Here is a 19,236-nt window from a genome sequence, read left to right as displayed (position 1 = left end):
TATTTTGCATGTCTTTGACATAGTAATAGTTAATTCCTGATTAGAGTACAAGGAGGATTTTCCGATAAAAAAAAGGGCACCGATAGATCTGCTTGACTTTAGGCTAAGTTTGGAAGAATAACTTATTTCTTCTGGTCCTGAGGAGCATCTACTGCCTGATGTCAATACAACAGACAATAAAGATATAATGAGTGATGAAGAACCACCTACGAAGAAGATTTTCCCAGCAATGCCGAGTGTGGATAAACGGTATGATGGGTATTTACATTGACATCATTTATGTTGTAGGCTTGAAAATTGTGACAGTCGTTCGAGAGTAAGATGTATTAAAAGCAACGTTTACCTCTGTTTCACTAAAAACAAGAATTATAAATTTTTATACTAAATAAAGTTACTTTGTCATATTCATTCAATATATTTTTTTTATCACAATTGTGAAAAATAAGGTTCACTCATATAGGGCACAATTATGAATAACCTTGAAAATAGGCAATTTGACCTTAACCATATTTGAAATACTTCACTTAATCCTACATTTTAACATAAGTAGTTACTCGTTACGGTAACTTTGGAAAATTGATAATTATATGCTCCGGGAGCGTAAGGGTTAATCTGTGTCTAACACATACTAAGCGTCATTTAAAACTAATTGTGTAGGCGGGAATTCTTAGACTTTTTTTATACAAGCCAATTTAAATTGTGAAATTTATTCAGTCCTTCGACCACAGAGATTTAAGAAAACGACATGGATTTAGCCGAAAAACCAGCTCAGTCTTTCAATAATGTGGAGCATCTCCGCACTACGCTTGTCCTAAAAGAGATTTTTTAGATATTACTTTTATGGGTCGATGGGTTGGAAGGAGAGGTCTAATAGACTGGCCGGCTTGATTACCTGATTTAACACCGATGGACTTTTTTCTTTGGGGACAGCTAAAATTGTTTATAAGTCGCAGCCAGAATCACTTGAGGATTTAAGACAACGAATAGTAGTTGAATGCCGTGAGGTAATACCTGAAGCACTTCAAAGGGTACGAGGGTACGAGTACAATGTCACTGCATTGAAGTAAATGGGAAACATTTACAAAATAAATTATTCTTCGCACAAAACATTATTAATTACATTTAGTGTTATTAAAAAATCACAAAAAGTTTCTTGTTTTCATGATACCTTCTACTCGTACTTATTTTGCGATTCTCTTTTTCATTTTAAATTCCAATACCACTTACATTAAACATCTTCTGATCCTTAACATTATTCCCGAAATTTAAAGCGGCTAATTTCTGTGGTTAGTTTATTAAATAAAAAAAAACAAATTTGACAAGGTGACATTTCAACAAGAATGACAGTAGAGCCCTCAAACTTGGCAATGGAACTTAAAAGACCTTCAAAATACGGTATATAACTCTTTATGTGCTAACTTTATGTGAAGGACCGTGATAAAATTATTTATTGCTATTATATCATATGAATGTAATAAAAATCCAAATCTTAAAGGGAAAATTAAGTTAAAATGATAAAGTGACTACAGGCGCGCCACATTTTATCGTAAAAAACATACACGTACATATAAATATACATCTAAAAAGAATGTGGAAAAGTACTTATTTAAATATCCTGGAAGGCGCCGCTGCTTTTAAATTTAACATTTCGCACGAAAGAAAGAAGACTTCTTTTCGCTACGGGCGAAATATACAACCCGCATTTTTTTGCCTCGGAGCGTTCTTTCGATCCACTTGCATCTCTATACATTTTAAATTCTATAACTTTACCAGCCATTTGTGGCGCAGATTGGAGTTCACTTTAAGAAAGCTTTAGGTTTCGGTTTTAAAATAAAAATTCTTTTTAAAAAAAAAAGAGATTTAAAAAAAAAATTCGTTGAGTAATATCCGGGCTATAATGTGTTTGAAAAAATTTATAGATAAGTTATAAGAAGGGCCAAGAGAGATTACTACGGGCTTAGATTGGAGATGGCGCACAGTAAACCCAAGTAAAATTGGAGTATTATTGATGAACTCAGAGGTTACTCAATGGAAATTAAACATTATATAAAGTTGCGCAATTTAGGGCTTAATAAAATGACGCTTAAAAAAAATTTTAATTCCAGAGATATAAAAAAAAACAAAAACGAAATTTGTCAAAATCGTTTTTTACTTTCTACCGACTTTAAATATTTAAAGAGATATCGGAAAAGCAGAGTTATTGTCAAAGCCTTATTTAATCTAAGTCACTAAAACTTATTTAACTAGTAGATATCAGAAAGCAAAATGGAGTTACAATATTTTTTTTTTTGAAATCACACATACATATTTGATAATCAGGACAGAACATCATTAAAAAAACTTGTCTAGAGCCTTGGTAACTAATAATTCTATTTTGCACGACACCTCACTCTACAGAGGCCTCTAATTGCTCTTTTTTTGCAGAAGAAATAGTGCATTAAAGAGATAATGGACATATTATCGTCAGAAACAAATCCCACAGGCATCCATCCAAGGGCACAGTATCAGAAATGTGTTCCCGGAAATTGAGTTGAAATCGGTTCATTATTGATAGTTACAGAATTTATAAATGCTTCAAAATAAATCAGTACATGTCAAAATTCTAAAATTATCTTCCCTGTTATTATCGTTATGTTTTTGTAAGAAACTCCATTTCTACTTATATATCTTTAGTAGGGTACCTAAGATAATGTACCATGTAACCTTTTCTAATCTTAACATAATATTTTTGACCCGAAGAATGATCCCTTGTCCTTAGGAAATTCGTTTATCGTGCTCTCAAATATTTACTTAGGCAAAGGTCTCTAATTAATTATGGTTCGTATCAAGTGGGGACCTATGTCTACCTTTTTGTTATAACTTCTTTTTTTTTAGAATTTTATATTATCAGAATTCAAAATGCAAATGTGAACAAATCAAACCAGTAAAAAAATATAAATTTTTAAGGTATTAAATCACTTATTACAATAATTAATTTACACCCATAATTTATTTTGCATTGAACTACGTGAGAAAGAGTCAGGTATTGGTGTGCACTTAAACCAAAGTTTAATAGTTTTGAAATGATAAAGTGTTGGATTTTTAGATTTGCGTACGAGATCCTGCCAGGGTTTAGCTGTAATAATTTGTATTAACATATTTTTAATAAAATTGCATATTATCTTTAAAAAAACAGAAATATGAAAATATACGACTGCGCGTAATTATAACGCTAATGGTGCGTATAGGAAATATAATCATGCGCATTAAAAAGACCAGTGAGTATAATACAGGAGTCAACTTTCAAGGCAGATTTGCTGCAGGAAGATGATAATCGCGATTGTATAATTAATTATTAAAGATAAACTGTCATAAAAGGTAAATAAGTTGAAGATAATTTGTCGTCAATCTCTATGGAGAGGTGTGAAGCTAGTAAAAATTCTTTATCATAAGTATGTCATAAGTTTTGCTTACTGTGCGATTATAAGTTAGAAGGGAACACCAATTTTCACTGAAGTAGTAAAACTAAAAAGAATTGTGACCTACTTTTGTGAGAAGTATACTAGAACTTGATACTAATAAACAATAAAGCGGCCATTTTGGACACATAAAGCGATACACTAAATTAATGTGAGTACAAAGGTTTGTCAAAAGTCCGCGATTTGTAAATTAATTCAATTAGTTGTATAAATAAAAGCAGCATTATTTGACTCTCCCGTAATATAATTAAGCATGTCATAAATTTATCATACTTAGGGGGAAAGATTTCACCATTTAACTTGCTTAAAATAAGCATCGGTAATTTTTGAGACAGAAATCTGTTCATGATATGCTTTTTCTGTGGATATTACTGAGGCATATCTGCAATGTAAAATTAATGGCGCTCCTGTAATAAAACCTCCCATATCTCGGCTCATGTTGCAAGAATTTCAACGATTTTTTAAATATAGTTAGAGACATTCCAGGCACCAATGAACCAAATCCCACGATTTTGACCACTAGAACCCACGATACTCGCTAATATACATAAGGGGAAATATTATATTTAGTCCAGGCGTCCCTGTTAATAAACACTCACTTATTGAAGATGATGAAAGTTTTCAAAAAAATACGCCTCAACTAAAAGTGCTCTAACGTAATCCTGAAATCCATCCTTAGACATTGCATTATATTACTGTGAAAAAAATATGAAATTATTCCCAGTGGTTCCAAAGTTATGCCCAAAAATGTCATAGAAGCCATGTTTAGTCCGGGCGCTCCTGTAATAAAACCTCCCATATCTCCGCATTATGAATTTGGAATTGAATTAGATATATTCAAAGAATAGCATAGAGAATTAAATAGGAAAAGAATAGGTTAACGGGATACTCTGAAAGACGAAAGGAAGCAGAACAAGTGAAGATGGTGTCTGCCGTTACGTGTTTCTGCGTTTTGGCTTCTTCAGGGCGAGGCAACCAGAAAACCAATAAAGTATCCCGATAAAGATTGTATATATTTAGTGCGCCATCAAATAGTAGCGAAGCTGTAATGCATGAAATAATTTGACCAAGTAAATGGTTGTTTAAGTTGGTGTAAGTGGGATGCTCAATATCCAAATTTCGACAGACATCATTATCTACCATGGAAGCTAAGTCAGAATGCTCCAATGTTGTATGTAATGATAGAGACTAAAATTGTATGGTTCTACCACAGCAGTTCATATTTTATAGGCAAGATAAATATCAAATTCCAGCATAGATTGTTTACCATAATCAACTGATATTTACCTCCTAAGCAAATAAGTAAGCCCTGAGTCCGCACCACTACTAAAAGAATGCAAAATTAAAAAAAATTAAAGAACTATACATCGGTCGGCTAACTTTCTTATTTGGTTAAGTACGAAGTCAACAATCTTCTTTCGACTTTTTATTATAAGGGTCAGTATACCTCGGGAATCAAAGTGAGGCCAACATGACTCATGCCGAAAGACACCATAAAGTCATCGTAAGACTCTTTTCTGAAGGATTTTAAAAATAAAATCAAAATTAAGTTTAAAATAAAAATTAAATTTATTTTTAGAAACAATTTTAAAATTATAGGCTCATTAAAATTTTATAGTTCCTACATACTAATAATTTAGAGAAAATTATATTTTTATGAAAAAAAAAATTATATAATTAAAAATTGACCTGCAAGTCAAACTGAATAACATCTCTAACACATTAAGATAAAATTATCAAAATCCAATTGAAATATTTACACAAAAGCTGAAATAAACCTTTCATCATTTGCGCAAGTAAGACCATTCCAAACAAATTAATAATTTATCATACATTCTGATATATAAACAGAGCACTCGGCAGCTCAAAGGCAAACAAAACCCATCAACTTGCATATACATGTGCGCATGTGGCTTTATCTGAATAATTGTAGCATTTATGACAATATGTAACAACAAATGATCACTATGAAGGACTAAACCAATAATTAGACTTTTGACCATTAAAGGGTAGTAAATGCATTATTGAATTGAAAGGTAATGGCTGTCTTTTGTGTTTCGCAAATTAACCGCGATAAAATTTTAGTCAATCGACAATAATGTATTAAGTATTGCACAATTTATTGCCATTTTTTGAGTTTGCTGCCCGACATGCAGAAGTTATTTATGTTTAATCCGTATATTAAACTTTCATCGTGTCGTTAATAGTTTTTATGATATTAACAAGAAACTCAAAGATATGTGTACTCTTTCACAATTTTGCAAAATGTAGTTCCATAATAGCATTCTACAACAAAAAAGGGAATGTTCGTAGAACGAAATAACTTCTCTTTTACAAATTAAGCCTCTATACGACCGAAAATTTTCAAACAATAACAATTTCCTGGGATGGGTATCCATTTCACGTATTACTAATTAAATTTTAATTAAACAGCCTGCCATCCAGTTTTGCGGCCAATGAAATAAAGAAGTTATTGTTTTTCAAAAGGGTTATAGCCTAACTAATTCTTTTCATCCATTTTGCTTGTTTGCTTTTTCGAAATCCTTTTATATCCTCGCTTTCATCTACTTTCGAAGTAAAACTAAAGTTTTAAATAAAAATTTGCCTGTTTTTAATTCTGAAAGTTTACTATCAGCTTAAGTTTATTAATCATAAATACATAATGCCTAACTCACCATATGCCGTCAAGTTATTACTCATCTCCCTGAATTTCGTTCTTTTCGGACAGACCCATTATTATTTCTGATTTCGGTCAGTATTTAGGTCTACAATTTAGGTAATTATATCATATGGCTAGCGTAAAATGTTCAGAAGAAAAAAACAGAAGAACGCTTCAAAAATCGACCTGACATTTTATCATTAAAACCTTTACCTAGCTTGTGATTCATCGACCCTTAAAGTAAATTCCTTTTTCTTACCTTGTCCAGTGGCCATGTGGTTTATGAGCGTCAATGATTATTATGGTCCCTAACATATGGCAGGCCTTAATACATTTCTTACAAAATGGCATTGTGGCATGTGGTACGAAGAAAATTCGAAATCAATGAATACCTACATGCAAGATTTCAATTTTTTTTGCTTTAGTGTATGTACAGGGTGTCCCATTTTGGGTACTTTCGCTCCGTTATTTTAACGTTAGCGTGATACGGTTTTCGCGACAGTGTGCTCCTTTTTCGTGAAAATAACGATGCCGTTAACAAAATTTCCAAAGCCCTATTAGTTTTTGAGATATAGGCCATTTTTGAAAATTCAACATTTTGGGACCCCCTTGTAACTATAACTAGAAATAAATAAATAGAAATACCTAGAGATAAGTGTACATAGGCATTATGTCATTTTTCTGCAAAGAAAATAATAAGACGTGAAATAAGTCTTGTTAGTAAAACCATGGACAAAACTCCACTGTTCGTTTTTTTTTTTTATATTTTATTAATAGTTTCAACTATTAATAGACCTACTTTCGATAATTTTTTACCTTCTATAATTAATGAAAAAGTTTCCTATGGGTCATTAGTCAAAAATCTTGGTTTAATGTTTGACTCGAATTCACGATTCAGAGAGCACGTCTCCGCGGTTATTACGAATGCATCATATTATTTTACCATGAAAATTTTAAATGCAAATAAAAATACCCTTGGTTTTAATGTAAGAAAATCTCTGTGTGAGTGGTCATTTCACTCTCAATAAAAATTTCCGGTATTTTGGATATTCAAATACGATTGTACTATTTATGGCCCTTGACTGTTGCTACAACAAACCGAATCCAGGGACTGTAAAGAATTTATGGCAGATTTGTATTCACTATTAAAAAATACGTTAGGATGCCCAAGTAAAAATTTGCAGTCGCGTAAGTTGAGATTACTCTTATTTTCACTATTTGCAACGTTGTTTTCAGTGCAAAATTTGGTTGGTTTTGCAAAGACGTTTATTTTGGACCAAACTTCGACGTACTGCACCAGTATCCCAACTGTTGTAAAACTCTGCTGCTTTTACAACGTAAGTTACGGGTACCAACCCGCCACCTTATGCCGACCCTGCATACTTTATTTAGAAATAGCTTAGGTTGTATTGTCATTATTTTTAGAACCTATAAATATAATGTAATAGACAAGAGCAATAATAATAATTATATATATCGATGTAGTCATTATCTATCAATCAAGTTAGTTGTAAGTTAGTTGGTCCCTGTTATAAATTTGTGAAAAAAAAAAGTTATAGGACAACAACCAGCATTTGCTTTTAAAAAAAAAACAAATTTATTGAGAACAGGGACCAACTAACTTGATTGATAGATAATGACTACATCGATTAATATAAAAATTATTATTGCTCTTGTCTATTATCTCTATCTATCTATATCTCTAAAAGTAGGTTGTATTTTTGAAGTAGCTGCCTACTGGAGTTATCTATTAGTTTATGGATAAAAAAGTAATTAATTTTTTTGTCGTTATGGCGTCCATCCGTCCAAAAATCAGTGCGTTTAGAAAGTTAACGGGTAGTCACTGCGTAACGTTGAGACAACCAAAAAAATATCTTTCAAATTGGTGTAAAACGGGGTTGTCTCTACGGTTGAAACAACGTAACAATGCAACGTTCCGTTGCAATTTGCAACGTTGTCGCGTCGAAAAATTGCTAATTATGCCCATGTCAAAGTACAACTTCTAATCAGTATTCAGTACTCATCGTTTACTCCTAAGAGGTGTATCGACGGAATAACTCAAGTGGAGATAACTCATCATTATAGGACTAAATATCAACTGTATCTACTATGTTTCTCATTATAATCAGTGAAACAATATGCTGAAACCGATGATGACGAACTATCTGAACGTCGAAATGCATCAATCTTGAAACACAATTGGCATTTTATTTTGTGGAGAAGAGACTTCCCTCTAAGAAAGTGTCTTCTTCATTTATCAAAATTGAGCTCTTTAATTAAAAAACGGAATATATTATGTACTTACTTAAGGTTCCGCTAGGTATATACACATTCCCCGATGGCGTTCTGACTAAACACGAGGGTTCAAAGTCCTGATTGGGATCTTGAGGTGGGGCGGACGCTAAGCGTCCATTTAACCGACTCATTGTGGGGTTCCTTGGAGGAACATCAGGCGGTCGCGGGGCACTGTCCAATAAGCAACCTGAAAATATAATGTTCAATATAGTAACGGTAGTAGTTCAATAAGAAATTGTGCAAGTTTAAGATAGGAAATTTGGTTGGATGGATTATATGTTAAATATACAGGGTGTTATTACGAAAAATAGACAGTTTTTTCAATGGGTGATTCCTTGTAAAAAAATATGACAAAAAGTTTCTATAAACATGGGTCCGGAAATGCACAGTTTTCAAGATACAGGGTAATAAATTTTTTTTTAAATATTATTTTTTTAATAAATAGTAAACCTCACTAATGTTTCCACAGAAATAAACACAAATTAATCAAAAATCAATTTAAAAAAATATCCGTGCAGCCTCACCCTTACGTTCTTCAATGTATTTTTCGCAAATCTATTCGCTCTTTTGATAATTTATTTATTTGGTTTGGTCGTTTTAACTACCATCTCATATACATTAATATTAAATAAATTGAAACTAATACTAAGAAATATAATGCTTTTCAACTCTAAAAAAAATATCAAAATATTAATATATCGCCAAAGAGGGTGACTTGAAATCAGAGGGTGAAGTGAAAAAATTTACGCGGTCAGACGGATATTTAAGTTATCACCTAAATGCACGGGAGCACGCTGCATAGGCACTGCCGCGCATTTGACCTAGGTACATGTTTTTACTTTTAGGCTAAAACTTGTCGCGCTATTCTGAATTAGCGTGCCGTAGCCGTAGGTCAAAGTATATAATAAAAATTGTTGATTTTGTGAACCTCTAGAACTTTAACTTCTGAGCCATAGTTGGAATTCAGTCAAAGGTATGAATTTTTAAAATTAGATGGAAAAAATTGTTTTTTTGAAGATGTCATCTCAGTTTTGCTTTAAAAAATTGTTTCACATTTTTTTTTAATTTTTTTAAGTTTTGGTTATATTTTTAGGGTGACTTGAAAAATCATGCCATAAAAATATAAGAAGAAAATTGGAGTCCGTTAAAGTTAAAGGGACGTCTAAAAAACGATTTTTTTTTTTAAATTTTTACATAGAATGTTGAGTTTGAACATTTTATTGATAAAAAAGTGAGGATGAACTAAAAAAATGCAAAATTTTAAAAATTATAAAGGATTTTCTTATAATTATATAAGAAAATCCTTTATAATTTTTAATACGTGTAATTCACAATTACACCCGGCTTAACTACACTCTATTTGCGACTAGCCATCACGTTGACCATTATATATGCTATTAATTTAAATTTAAAGCTCTAAGTAACTAAATTCTGTAACTTAGAAGGATTTACATCACTTCTTTCGGTCATATACACAAATTTTCAGACGTAAATCAGGAATATCAAATATCAAATGTACATACTAAATAATGGCATATACTAAATACGGATTAATTCATAAATAAAAGAGACTGTCAAATGTCAACTATTTTTTATTATTTATTGGTAGTAGCTACTGTACTAGTACGATTATCGTAATTTTTTGTCGTGTCTCATTATAGGTAAGTATTTGTTTATTTATATAATCATAATATATGTACATGGGGCGGCAGCCCCGTGTGCGCACATGGGACTATGTGGTTGGCGCACATGTGGAGTTGGGATTGCAAAAAGGGATTGGAACACAAACACGTGTTTGTGCCGAACTGTGTATACACAATTAGAGGAGTGCTTGTATATGCATGATTGTGTACATACAAAAAAACGATCAAAACACGATTTTTTTTTAAATCGTACTCGTACAGTAGCCACTCCCAATAAATAATAAAATAATATTTTGTTGATGTGACATTTAACAGTCTTTGTTTATTTATGAATTAATCCGTATTTACATATTTGATATTTCTAATTCGCCTGTAGAAATTTGTGTTTATGACCTAAAGAATTGATGTAAATTCTTCTAAGTTATAGAATTTGGTTAATTAAGAATTTAAATTTAAATTAATAGCGTATATAATGATCAACGTGATGGTTAGTTGCTAATAGAGTGCAGTTAAGCGGGCTGAAATTGTGCATTATACGTAAGTAGAAAATCCTTTATAATTTTTAAAATTTTGCATTTTTTTATTTCATCCTCACTTTTTTATTAATAAAACGTTCAAACTCAACATTCTATGTAAAAATTTTCAAAAAAAATCGTTTTTTAGACGTTCCTTTAACTTTACCGGACCCGAAAATTAGGGGACGTCGATATGTGAACTATACAAATGACAACCTAGAAAGTGCTCTAGATGCAATTAGAGATGGGATGTCCTATTCCGAGGCTTCTCAAACATATAACATTCCTTTGGTGATCCTATGGAGGAAGATTAAGAATAAACACCCGAAAAAGTTTGGGAGACAACCTGTTTTAAGTAAAAGAGAAGAAAATGCCATTGTAGCAGCTGTTGTTACGGCGGCAGAATGGGGCTATCCATATGAGAAGGAGGCTATAAAATTATTAGGTAAAAACTACTTGGATCGAGCCGGCAAACAGGTGACCAAGTATTCTAATAACAAGCCTGGAAAAGATTGGTGCACGGACTTTCTTACAAAGCATAAAAATGTATTAAAGGTTCGTTTGGCTGTATCAAGAAAAGTTTTATATGAATATTTTGATAAATTGGAAGTTTCTCTCAAAGACGTACCACCAGAGAATTAAATAAACTATGACGAAACCAATTTTGTTGATGATCCCGGGAGGCCTAAAGTTGTTATACGAAGAACTATGAAGCACGCAGAGAAAGTTTGTGATTCCACCAAGTCTGCCCACTCAGTCATGTTCTCTGTAACAACGGCTTAATTACCTCAATAAGTTGTCTACAAATCTGAAAATTTGTGGTCCACTTGGACTCAAAGTGGCCCCGAAGGTTGTATTTATAATCGTAGCAAGTCTGGGTGCTTCGATCAAAGTTTGTTTGAGGATTGGTTTTCAAGATCATTGTTCCTTATTATAGACGTCTAGATGGCCCAAAAGCTATCATTGGGGACAATCTGGCAAGTCATTTGTCAGAGGCTGTAATAAAAAATTGCAAGGAAGAAAATATTAGATTCATTTCCTTACCAGCAAACAGTACCCATTTGACACAAACCCTTGACGTGTCCTGCTTCAGACCAATCAAGATTGCCTGGCGACAGCAGCTAAAAAAATGGAAAATGTCAAATCCAGGTGTGCTACAGAAAGATCAGTTTCCCCGATTTCTGAACAGGACAATCAAATCGATTGCTTTCACAGTTAAAAATATCAAATCTGGATTTGAGGCTACAGGTTTATATCCGCTTAACCGAGAAAAGGTCCTTGTTAAAGTCCTAGACGACAATGAGACTGACGCCAATAATAGTGTTACATCATTAGTTGCAGAGTCAGTTACATCTCTTTTTAAGGAATCCAGATTTAAAGAACCGCGAGCCAAACAAATCAACCGTAAGAAATTGGTACTGGCGCCCGGACAAAACGTTACAAATCAAAAGATTTCAAGCTCTTCAGCCAGAAGAAGATATATTGTCATATGAAGGATCAGAGGAACTTGAAGATATTGAGCTGCCCTGCTTTGTAAACCCAGTGCAAGAAAAAAAATTAACTCGGAAAACTTACAAAAAGTCGAGAAAGCGCAAATCGCTCTTGACAACTTGGTAGAAGGGGACTTCCTCTTGGTAGAGTTTAGTACACTAAAGAAAAAGCAACAAAGATATCTGGCAAAAGTAATGGAAGTAGACCAAAGATTTATACATTGCTCATTTCTTAGGCCTTCTGAAAAAATCAAAGATGCCTTTGTTTTTCCCCTTAAACCAGATATTAGTGACATTACTATGGAGCAGGTGATCAGGAAGTTTGAGCGTCCTGAAGAGTTAAGGAGAGGAGCACTATAATTTATTTTTTTAAAAACAATGTTAAATTCGAAGTGTTTAGGCTATATTTAGTATATATTTTTTATATAAAATAATGTTTTATAATTGGTACAACCAAACAAATTAGTTTTAATTTACTAATTTTGTTTCGATACATCCATTAGAGCGGGTGACTTTCATTTTAAACGACTTTAAATCCCATTTTTCAAGACACCCGTACTGCGGCTGACTTGAAATTTTCTGTTTATTATTTTTTTTTTTTCAGAACTAAAAGAAATTTGAAAGTTTTTTTCTGATGTATATATTCCCCAAACTTATGTGCAAGTTTTCCATCTTTTTTTGCAAACCAATTTTTTATTCTGTGTCTCGTAGAGGGATGAACAAATTTCAAAATTGTTATCAAGTCACCCGCATTGACGGTATATAAATTAATATAGATGTCAACTTTCAATCTGTCACGTCATAATCATGTGACATGATTACTGTCAAACATGGCGCGCAATTTAAATCTTGCGTTCTTATTGAAACACCCTCTAGTTAATTTTGCTTTAGTACGCAAATATTTAGTAAATTAATTAGTATAATATGCCTAACACATGCTGGATAAATTCCTTAAAAATAATTTCACTGGGCCGCATTACATTCTATATCCAAAAAATATACAATCATATGGACTCGCCATTATCCATTATAACGGTTAAATTAATGTTTCATTATATTCGCAGAAGCTATACAATGGAAGTAAATATTGACTAATTCAATATTGAAACTTTAAATATTAATTAATACTAGTTGAAATTAATTAATACTATGTTTATTTGAAAAAAGAATGTTGTGCCTACATTTTCCCAGTCTTGTAATTTCTCAGACCTTCGGGTGACTATTAAGATTTCTCTTTGCCTGTAATGGGCACGGTTATTATCTCTAAGTGTTGATAATTGATGGAGAATAATGTCCATAATATAAACCATTATCTAATATGACCCTTTTAATGTTATAACTGGTTTTGACTTAGTTGGTAAGACCATGTCGCCGTAAAGCCATATACGGCGTTTTACTTATTAGATGTGAATACTCTTACACACATACAGGGCCGGCCATTTAAGATTTGGAATTTAAATCGGTTGGACAAAAAAAACTAGTGAGGATTTTTTCAAAATTCCGGTTTTATTGGAAAGATTGGAGTTTTTTTATTTAGGAATGAAAAATGGTATCGACTCGACTTGACTATTTTAATGTTTTTTAACGTTTCTGCTTGCTGCTTTCGACTGGTCACCATGCATACATATTTAATACTTTTGAAAATATATTCATAATAAACACAGAGTTTACAAATTAGACAAATATGTATGTAAACTGAATTAATCTTAAACCATCTGATCATTTCGCAAAACCATCCATCCGATGCCTAATTATCTAAACAATATCCAATAATTACGCTTCTTCAAAAAATAATTATTATTCCATACCGAGAAAACAATTTATACAAAGTAGTCTAAATATAGAAAATGAGATCGTAACGTTGATCTTTTGTTAAGATGAGATTAATGACTTTGTTAATTAAAGTGTGTTTGTTGCTGCCGATATGGTCGATTGTATATTGAATACAGCCGCAGATGGAAAAGCCATAAAAGGAGGCAATAAGTAAAGTCAGAAATAAATTATGTCTTTATATTTATGATAAGACAAAGAAAAATGATTAATTTAGATCTGTTCGGAGAAAGGGGTTAACGGGGTCTTGCTGGGAATGTTGTGTTCCTTTTATAGACACAGCAGATGTAATATTTTTTATTGAAAATCTTATATATTGTGAAATTTAAAAAAAATTACAATAGAAGTCTATAAACTTTTAAATTAGTAGCTTTTTATTACATTTACTTATTTATTTTGTGAATACATAGTCATAAAAGTTTTTTTTTTTTGAACTAATTATTTTATATCAGGTGTATTATATTCAGGTGGATTCCATGGTAATTTCATTCTAAGGTCATCAAAATTACAGTTAATATTTATGTTCTATAATCTCTTATGATCTAAAATGGTGGAAACGAAAATGATATAATGATGAAGGACTTATCGAAGACTTTATAGGGCCATTAATAATTCATGAATTGACCTAACAAAACTTGAGTGTAGTTTTTCTTTGATATTAAATAATTTCTAATTTAACTCCCGACTACATGAACGATAAATATAGAAATTTAATAGTCAAAAAATTATCTAAAAAAATTGTCTACGTGATTTGTTGTAGAAGTAACGTTGGTTCTATTTTTATGTTCTGTGTGATTTATAGGCTTAATTTGTAGAAAAAAATACATACAATTTAGACAATATTATGTAAATATACTATACTTGGGGTGTTTTATTGGTTTTTGTATATGTACACAGGAAGCTGTTTTTGTATTAAATATATATTAATATACATGTATATAATTATATTAAATTTAAATAAACAAACTGTGTTATTAGATTAAATATTAACGATGAAACCAGCTGTTATTCATGCGTATTATTTAAGAAAACAATGATTTTTGAAAACAATTTCTTACTGGTAAGTCGTAGTGTGGGTGGGGGGACAAGGATAAGTATAAAAAAAATATAGGTGACAAAAAATCTATAGTTTTTGTGTCTATACTTTTCTCACATAACCTTAGGGTTTTCGAGTAAAACTGTTTTATTCCTCGAAAATTGCAGTAGTCCATATTTTATTGCAAATAAATAAAAATTCAGTTTTTTGAGATAAGTCAATCAGTGTTAAAGAAATTTTAGTTTTTTTTCTGTTCTAGAAAACTTTTCATTATCTAGGTTCAAAAATACAGTTTTAAATTAAAATTATTGCTATATTTATCAACCGTATATGGTCAAGGTATATTTATTAAACTGTACATCATATACGATTCCTCAACACAACCCTTACCCCCCCACCCACCCCAATCAACCGAATTTAGTGAAAATTTTGTACTATTTTCTCTATAATTTTTTTTTGTTATTTCAAGTTTTTGTGTCAAATTTCAATATTCTTCAAATAAATTGTTAAATTTTAATTTAATTGACTTTCAGCACGTTTGTCCGTTAAGCCATTTTCATTTTTGTGTATATTGCCACAATATAGCTCGATAGGACAATAATAAATTATGAACTAATTATAGCCAGTGCAATTAGCGTCACTACTGGCACGTCTCTGTCATAAAAATACCTAAAAAAAACATCCAACTAATCCTCGTTTACAGTTATGTTTTTTGATCCATAAAAAAATAATCCAGCTCAAGTTTCACCCTCACAAGAAATATTAAAATTATAAGTAACTTAGAAACGGTCCATAAACAATCAAAAACATCCTGGATTATAATGCCATAAATATCGCTTTATTTAGTTTTTAAGTACCACATCATCGGCCAACAGCCATTAAATCCGGTGGCGTAAATACACAGAGAGTAGTTTACAGTCGAAAACTCTCTCGTACGTCGAGGCTATTTCCAAAAATAGAATTCTATATTAGAACTTTTAAATGGCACCTAATTGAAGAATTATGCAGGCTCTTAAACTATGGTTCTTGCCCTGATATTCTCGTTTCTTTGCCTATTTTTAAGCAGAACTCAGACAATGAGAGCATTTTGAAATTTCGGAGAAAGTAATTTTTCGACCTCGTTTTTAAGCCCAAAAATGGGCCCTAAAAATGCAAAATTTCAGATAATATAAAAGCTACGACCTTGCGGAAGGTCTCGTTGGATTCAGAAGGACGAAACTAAGACAACACCGTTGGAATTTTCCCGATAGAACCTATAGAAGCCGAGATATCGACCTCCAAAGTTTGGGATTTTTCATTTTTCGGGTATACCCCCCCGTATCGAATTTTTTCAGCAAAAATGGATTTTTGTCGAAATCAAACTAACTATACCAGCGGCTTCCTCTCATCGCCCACATCACGAAAACACCGGGTTATAGTGGGATTCGAGCAAAACTAACAGAATGAGAGCACTTTGAAAATTCGGAAAAAGTCATTTTTCGACCTCGTTTTTGAGGCCAAAAATGGGCTCCAAAAATGCGATAACTCAGCTAATATAAGAGCTACGATCTTGCGGAATATCTCGTTGGATTCAAAAGGACGAAACTAAGACAAAACCGTTGGAATTTTCCCGATAGGACCAATAGAAGCCGAGATATCAACCTCCAAAGTTTGGGATTTTTCATTTTTCGGGTATACCTCCCCGTATCGATTTTTTTCAGCAAAAATTGATTTTTGTCGAAATCAAACTAACTATACCAGCGGCTTCCTCTCATCGCCCACATCACGAAAACACCGGGTTATAGTGGGATTCGAGCAAAACTAACAGAATGAGAGCACTTTGAAAATTCGGAAAAAGTCATTTTTCGACCTCGTTTTTGAGGCCAAAAATGGGCTCCAAAAATGCGATATCTCAGCTAATATAAGAGCTACGATCTTGCGGAATGTCTCGTTGGATTTAGAAGGACGAAACTAAGACAAAACCGTTGGAATTTTCCCGATAGGACCCATAGAAGCCGAGATATCGACCTCCAAAGTTTGGGATTTTTCATTTTTCGGGTATACCCCCCCGTATCGAATTTTTTCACCAAAAATTGATTTTTGTCGAAATCAAACTAACTATACCAGTGGCTTCCTCTCATCACCCACATCACGAAAACACCGGGTTATAATGGGATTCGAGCAAAATTAACAGAATAAGAGCACTTTGAAAATTCGGAAAAAGTCATTTTTCGACCTCGTTTTTGAGGCCAAAAATAGGCTCCAAAAATGCGATATCTCAGCTAATATAAGAGCTACGATCTTGCGGAGGGTCTCGTTGGATTTAGAAGGACGAAACTAAGATAAAACCGTTGGAATTTTCCCGATAGGACCCATAGAAGCCGAGATATCGACCTCCAAAGTTTGGGATTTTTCATTTTTCGGGTATACCCCCCCGTATCGAATTTTTTCAGCAAAAATTGATTTTTGTCGAAATCGAACTAACTATACCAGCGGCTTCCTCTCATCACCCACATCACGAAAACACCGGGTTATAGTGGGATTCGAGCAAAACTAACAGAATGAGAGCACTTTGAAAATTCGGAAAAAGTCATTTTTCGACCTCGTTTTTGAGGCCAAAAATGGGCTCCAAAAATGCGATATCTCAGCTAATATAAGAGCTACGATCTTGCGGAGGGTCTCGTTGGATTTAGAAGGACGAAACTAAGATAAAACCGTTGGAATTTTCCCGATAGGACCCATAGAAGCCGAGATATCGACCTCCAAAGTTTGGGATTTTTCATTTTTCGGGTATACCCCCCCGTATCGAATTTCTTCAGCAAAAAATTATTTTTGTCGAAATCGAAGTAACTATACCAGCGGCTTCCCCTCATCACCCACATCACGAAAACACCAGGTTATACTGGGATTCGAGCAAAACTAACAGAATGAGAGCACTTTGAAAATTCGGAAAAAGTCATTTTTCGACCTCGTTTTTGAGGCCAAAAATGGGCTCCAAAAATGCGATATCTCAGCTAATATAAGAGCTACGATCTTGCGGAGGGTCTCGTTGGATTTAGAAGGACGAAACTAAGACAAAACCGTTGGAATTTTCCCGATAGGACCCATAGAAGCCGAGATATCGACCTCCAAAGATTGGGATTTTTCATTTTTCGGGTATACCCCCCCGTATCGAATTTTTTCACCAAAAATTCATTTTTGTCGAAATCAAACTAACTATACCAGCGGCTTTCTCTCATCACCCACATCACGAAAACACCGGGTTATACTGGGATTCGAGCAAAACTAACAGAATGAGAGCACTTTGAAAATTCGTAAAAAGTCATTTTTCGACCTCGTTTTTGAGGCCAAAAATGGGCTCCAAAAATGCGATATCTCAGCTAATATAAGAGCTACGACCTTGCGGAATGTCTCGTTGGATTCAGAAAGACGAAACTAAGACAAAACCGTTGGAATTTTCCCGATAGGACCCATAGAAGCCGAGATATCGACCTCCAAAATTTGGGATTTTTCATTTTTCGGGTATACCCCCCCGTATCGAATTTCTTCAGCAAAAAATTATTTTTGTCGAAATCGAACTAACTATACCAGCGGCTTCCCCTCATCACCCACATCACGAAAACACCAGGTTATACTGGGATTCGAGCAAAACTAACAGAATGAGAGCACTTTGAAAATTCGGAAAAAGTCATTTTTCGACCTCGTTTTTGAGGCCAAAAATGGGCTCCAAAAATGCGATATCTCAGCTAATATAAGAGCTACGATCTTGCGGAGGGTCTTGTTGGATTCAGAAGGACGAAACTAAGACAGAACCATTGGAATTTTCCCGATAGGACCAATAGAAGCCGAGATATCAACCTCCAAAGTTTGGGATTTTTCATTTTTCGGGTATACCTCCCCGTATCGATTTTTTTCAGCAAAAATTGATTTTTGTCGAAATCAAACTAACTATACCAGCGGCTTCCTCTCATCACCCACATCACGAAAACACCGGGTTATAGTGGGATTCGAGCAAAACTAACAGAATGAGAGCACTTTGAAAATTCGGAAAAAGTCATTTTTCGACCTCGTTTTTGAGGCCAAAAATGGGCTCCAAAAATGCGATATCTCAGCTAATATAAGAGCTACGATCTTGCGGAGGGTCTTGTTGGATTCAGAAGGACGAAACTAAGACAGAACCATTGGAATTTTCCCGATAGGACCCATAGAAGCCGAGATATTGACCTCCAAAGTTGGGGATTTTTCATTTTTCGGGTATACCCCCCCGTATCGAATTTTTTCACCAAAAATTCATTTTTGTCGAAATCAAACTAACTATACCAGCGGCTTCC

The 19,236-nt window shown here is 33.3% G+C and overlaps 1 protein-coding gene across 7 annotated transcripts in view; it reads right to left on the bottom strand.

Moving 5' to 3' along the window:
• The window catches only part of LOC126738775 (teneurin-m), a 326,951-nt gene that overhangs the window by 69,172 nt on the left and 238,543 nt on the right, over positions 1 to 19,236 (bottom strand). For all 7 annotated transcript variants that reach the window (XM_050444212.1, XM_050444217.1, XM_050444218.1 and 4 more), the window contains one exon: positions 8,423 to 8,599. In XM_050444212.1, coding sequence (XP_050300169.1) covers positions 8,423 to 8,599 — 177 coding nt within the window. The remainder of the gene's footprint in view (positions 1 to 8,422; positions 8,600 to 19,236) is intronic.

Source organism: Anthonomus grandis, chromosome 7, assembly GCF_022605725.1.
Source record: "Anthonomus grandis grandis chromosome 7, icAntGran1.3, whole genome shotgun sequence".
NCBI lineage: Eukaryota > Metazoa > Arthropoda > Insecta > Coleoptera > Curculionidae > Anthonomus > Anthonomus grandis.
Note: the sequence above shows the minus strand (reverse complement) of the source record. Positions and strands in the feature narration are given on the sequence as shown.